General features: G+C 42.5%; 1 protein-coding gene across 1 annotated transcript; it reads left to right on the top strand.

Moving 5' to 3' along the window:
* Positions 1 to 3,728: 3,728 nt before the first annotated feature.
* Smp_102240 (upf3 regulator of nonsense transcripts-like protein) lies at positions 3,729 to 5,617 on the top strand (the record flags this gene model as incomplete). The annotated part of the gene is made up of 3 exons (XM_018788591.1): positions 3,729 to 3,965; positions 3,996 to 4,250; positions 5,093 to 5,617. 3 exons carry the CDS (start codon positions 3,729 to 3,731, stop codon positions 5,615 to 5,617), a joined length of 1,017 nt encoding a protein of 338 aa, XP_018654118.1.
* Positions 5,618 to 6,000: the final 383 nt, after the last annotated feature.

The following is a 6,000-nucleotide window of genomic DNA, read 5'->3' on the forward strand; positions in this document are numbered from 1 at the left end:
ACATACGGACATCTTTATTTGTGGACGGCCAGACGTATCGTGCAGCGACGAGGCGTAATGTGGCTGCAATACCTGGATGAGATAGTCCATGCAGGGCGATAAAGACGAGACGACGATAAGCAGAGGGTACGATGGGTCGGAGAAGATCAGTAGAAGTATCACACAAGATAGAACCTGAGCTAGTAGCTAGGGGTACTTCCTGGCACTGAAGGGATGTAGAATGTGCTTCTGTACATGAGGGATCGCTTCCTTTGGTGGCGGCCATATCAGGGAGATCAAGCACCGGTAAAGTAAGTGCATTCACTTAGATACGTGACAGAGCATCGGCAATATAGTTTGAATCGCCTCTAACGTGACGAAGGTCTGTCGCGAACTGTTTGCACTCTCTCGGTGAGCAGCGATCAGAAATGGTATGCACAGCATACGTTAAAGTTTATGGTCGGTGGATAGGATGAGATCAGCAATGGGGTGAAAAGCATATGGAAAGTAAACCATTCCAGACATGTCTGTATTTTGGAATATAACTGAATGGACAATATTAGACTGATTCAGCGAACTAGTGTCTCCTGTCATGGCTTATCTAAACACAGTGGCAGTAATTCAAGAAACTATTGATGACAACAACCGAATCCAGAGAACTGGGGAACCGATGTAGATGATACGCAGGAGCCCATGAACTAGGGAAACACAGTAAGTGCCTCGCTCACTCATTAAAACGGAACCAACGACCAGACAAAAGAAATCTGAACCAAAGCATACCCAGGATTTTGGGGAGTAGTTCAGTGTTCACGACGGTTTCCTCATCATGTGATCCTAGAATACTACTCGAACCACCCTTACGTGGACTGCATAATACTGTCGGAGGGGATAAGTCGCAATCCGAAACTTTCTAGGATGAAAACAAAGTTATGAGCTGGCGTACTGTAAGCTGCCGTGTCCATATGAAGCTGAATCTCCCGACTGGAACATACCGTACTCCATTGTCATACGAAGAGAAGTCTGGTGCCTATTGACAATAATAAGTCGTAGTAACAAGGTCGAAATGATATGTCCCAACTTTCTAAGGGCATCTAACCGAGTCAATCATGTTTGTCCCATCGCGAACTAAAGGACGTAGGTGTACGGCGTAACAGGTTGGACTGTAGTGGTGTAACGGTGCTACAGATATTCAGAGTTTGACAACGTCTTTACCCGTGACACCTATGTAATGGCAGTATACCTCCCCAGGCAAATCAGAAGTCAGAAATGGAGGAGTTTGAGGATATATTTGGGAGGTTATTGACGTATCGAGGAATAATTGATCTATGATAGCTAATAGTTGTAAGGGACTCGTAGAATGGCATACCCACTCGTTAGCTGGTGAGGATGCATGACCGAGCGCCTTCAGCTAGAGTGTGTCCAATAAAACCAAAGGGGTCAGAATCGATTTTGACGACTTACAAAACTTTAGTTTTAGGATTTGTTTACTGCTATGTGTTACTTATTAGCTACAACGTTACAGACACTCGTTGTCCGACCACACACTGATCCAGAATTTATTGTTATTTACAAATGACTTGCAGAACTTTAGTTTGGAATTTATTTACCGCTACAGCTCTTTCCCCTCTTATTGGGTAGTGATAACCTCAAGTTTTGACCAGCTGGAAGTTCACTTTCAACAAGTATGTCGCCCGTAAATACTCTGTTAGCTCGCTATGTCCAAGCGAATCTTTTCGCTTTTACCTTGTGTTAAGATTCATGTGTTGCAATATAATAGTGAAAAAAGGTTTAAAGGAATTGTTTGATTCGTTGTATTCTTCATTAGCTTTTATCTCATACAACGATTTTCTACCCTTAGTAATCGATTTAGTGTTCCAGGAACCTTATCCTTCCTACAGAGCGTACTAATTTGAGCCGGTTGTCAGACATCAGCAACGTTTTGTCGTGACTAATGATAATCGGGTGGGTTGTCGTAATTGTGAAACTCGTGTTGTTTGAATGCATGGGAGGCGAACGAACATTATCAGCGTTTCCTTCTAAATGCGTGGCTTTGAGACTGTCAATTCTGACGCTATTGTTATTTCCATTTTTATAGATGATAAAGTATTTAGGTTCACGATAAATGACTTCGTATGTCCTTTCTAAGGGTCATCAAAACGAATCGCGACCTACAAAAATGTGTAAACTAACTCTCAGGACAGGCTATGCGAAGACATCAGTTGACTGTGGTTGAGTCAAAACAGGTTCAGCTGAACGCGTGGCGTTTGCAAGCCTGTTCTTGTAGGAGCTTAGATTCACATTCATCGCGAAGAAAAAGGGTGCATGAATTCTGCTGGATTCGGAGTATCGTTTCGAAGACGAGCTGTACTGCAGTGTATCCGGCGTATTCCTTGAGAATTCCTAGTGACACGAATGGATGAACATCAATTCGTTGTAGAACGCTTGCAGATTAGAGTGAATCTTTAAGTTGTCGGTGAGATCGTTCCACTAGCACGTTAGCTTGCAGGTGGTAGGAGGTCGGTTAGGATCGTGTTGTTCCTACTAGTGAAGTGAGACAACGGAAAAGTCCAGATTCGAATTGGCGTTCACGGTCTGTAGTGGTAGTCAGAAGGCTGCCGAAGTTTGCTACCCACTGTTCGACAAAGGTCCGGGCCACTGTTTCAGCAGTAACGTTCTTGGTGGGTACTACTTCTGGTCATCATGTGAAACGGCCCACACACGTTAAAAGTATCCATTTGAATCTGGTATAGGTCTTTCCTAATCCAGATAAACATTGTCGACACGAGGGTCGGGGTTGCGAAAGAATCGAAGGGACATATATCGTGTCTAGTCACCTTAGATTACTGGCAACTCAAACAGGACTATGCCCATTACCTCACATCTTTATTCATACTCGGCCGACAAAATCGTTCTGCTTTGAGATTGATGGCTGCTGGAATAACTGGATGAGAAAGTTTGTGCAACGTATTGAATATGTTGAGTCGATTATACTTCGGGACGATTGGACGATCCCCACTTATATGTGTCGTATAGTAAAGTTTCCTTACTTGTTACAATCTGCTTGATTAGTAGTTTCAGGGTTGTCGAAGATGAGTCGTGCTGAAGATCGGTTCCTTCATTGGAGTCAGAGGGAGTTTGTGAAGGTGGATCCCTTGATAACTGTTGAAATAAGTCTCACGAGACTATGCGTCTCCATCTATATTGTGTGACCCAGAAATATGTTGTACATCTGGAGTAAACTGAGAAATGCAGTCTAGTTGTCGAGACTCTCGAGAAGAGTTCTTGTCCAGAGACGAGCTTAAATAGGAGGTAGGAGGTTTGTGGTAGGTGAGCAGAATGAATTCCTGGCCTTGCACATAATTTTGAAATTTCAGTACAGCACAATACGTGGCTACGAGTTCTCTTCTGAAAGTTCTATGCCTCGACTCCATATCCTGCCACACACTGATCTAGAATTTATTACCAATTTCAAACAAAGGCCTCCGTCCAATTTTTTGAAAGAGTCAATAAAAAACCCACTATTTTCCGGTCGTTAAACAGAATTTTTGTTAGACAGAAATGTTGTTTTCACCACACGACTGAGAGCTCATCTATCTGTGTATTCAAAAATTAAATATAGAAATTTCGGCACTACAATAAACATCGCGAATACCAGCCATTTAACTTCCCATCTTATCCTAATTCAAATAAATCTGGTTAACATTTTTATTGAATAATCTCGGCGGCCGATTCGGGTTTTGTGTCTCGAAATGGTCAGGGGATTGTCTGCAAAGGTGGTTGTTAGGGGGCTGCCTCCCAAATTAGGGGCCGATGATTTCATCAGGATTGTTGACCCGCTACCCTCTCACACTTACTTTAGGTTTTGCGGTGCAGATGACTCATTGGGTGGTCTGGGGTTGACGCGGGTTTACATTACATTCAACGACATGGATTCTCTATTCGACTTCAAAGAAAGGTTTGATGGCTACATTTTCTTGGATTGCGAGGTAATCCAAGTTTTTTAGTTACTCTTTCAGGGAAATGAGTCCTCTGCACTTGTAGAGTTTGCTGTTTGCCAGGTATTGGCGTGTGCTAAAGGGTCTTCAGATGATAATGGGGGAGGGAAAGTGGATAAAAAACAGGGTTCTTTATTGAAAGACTCAGCGTATGTGAAATTCTTAAGCTCGCAATCTGCTGAAGTTTGTGCCGAAATATCAGAATCAGAGTCTAAAAAAACTCCCTGGGAATCCATTTTAGATGATCTCCAAAACAAGGAAGTGAATGCTCTTCAGGTGGGTGCAATAATGTAATGTTATATCTCTATCCTTAATATAAAGTTTGTAACGTTGATGACTCGTACGTATATATTTGTTGAGTAGGAATAGAATGCTCATTACCGTATGTCACAGCCAAAGGATGGTGCCTAACATTCTGCACATACGACTCTCAAATATAAAGTTGTTGGTGAAGCTTTACCCCTAGGATTGACGTATTCATTAATATGGCATTTCTAGCTTTACGTAATAAGTAACCGAAGGCAGTCCCTTTAGAACAGCACATTCTTAGTATCTACGAAGAGACGGCCCCCAAATGCCGTGGTACGACCGAGAGTAGAAAGAGTTAGCTCTCACTCTCGAAACGCTCTCACATGGCCACGTGCATACAACCACTACCAGGGAAGTCCTACGCACTGCCTTCTCGCGGCGGGGGTGCTCACGAAATTGAGAGAACGAAAAGCGAATGTCCGGCGCTTTAATCGGGTTGGTGGACACAGAAAGTCCACCAAGGGGAGTTGGGAAACCCTGATTCTAGGCCAATGGTGCCCATGGGCTCCAGGATCCTGCGGGAACAAATGGAGTATGAATCAATCGTTGGTCACCGGCTACCATGCTACTGCATCTCCTCACGATGCTCTACTACCTTGTGGACCAGACCCTTAGGTTAAAGGCTCGGGGTGTAGCCCCGTAAGAAAACCACCTGCTTCAGTTCGGGTACCTGGGCAGTATCACAGCCCTCACACAAATCAAATGAGATTTGTGCGGCGCATATATATCTGGTGCCCCTTTGTACCAATATCTATGTTTAAATAAATAAATATGTTTATGTATTAAACCTCCAGATGATTGTTTTTTAGACACAAACCGTCACACCACTTTTAACCTACCTAAATAACCGTGGTGGAGATATTAGACGTAAAGATGAAGAATCGTCACGTCACAGGCAGTTTAGACAAGGTAATGCATCTGCCATCAAGAAAACACTGAAAGTGGACAAATCTGTACGAAGTCATCCACCAGTTAAGCGACCTCATGATATAAAGCGTATCTCTTGTGATCGTATTTGTGAAGTTTCAAACAAAGAAAACCCTCACCATAACAGCACGGAAGATTTGACGGGGGTTGATCCAAAAATGCAAAAAAATAAAAATTCCGAAAAGTTGATCACATTGGATGCAAATGAATTTCCTGCCATGCAAAGTTCCTGTGAGTTCAAGTATAACTTTTTTTTTCAAATTTTATTCAAAATTTCATCTGATTACAACATCAAAGTGGTCGCAATGTTTATTAGTAAACATTCATTCCGAGTGACATTACGTAACAAGTACTTGCCAGATTCTGTCAGTCATCGTCAGCTTATAGCTTGGCACATATGTGAATAGACCCAACTTGATATGCCACATTATCACGACAAAATTAATATAACAAGGCTAATCACAAGAGATCGTAATAATGTATTGCTGATGATAAAAAAACTAAACCATGGGAATATGATTTGAAAAGACAGTGGAAAAGTGTATATAAGTGAGTATTATGATTCAAGATTGAGAGGAAGATGAAGATAATGGTTCTGCACTATGTTGAACGATGTTGAACCACGCCACCTACATTCTTTAGCTACTGGCTGTGGTTATCGCGTGGACCTCAACCATAATATTTGCATTGACTAACATGGCTCTAATGAATAGTCAGTGGTCCCCAAATGCTCTGGTACAACCGAAGGTGAGGAGAGTCCACTCTCCGTCTCGAAATGCTCTCACATGGC

Source organism: Schistosoma mansoni, chromosome W (genome assembly GCF_000237925.1).
Source record: "Schistosoma mansoni strain Puerto Rico chromosome W, complete genome".
Classification (NCBI taxonomy): Eukaryota; Metazoa; Platyhelminthes; class Trematoda; order Strigeidida; family Schistosomatidae; genus Schistosoma; species Schistosoma mansoni.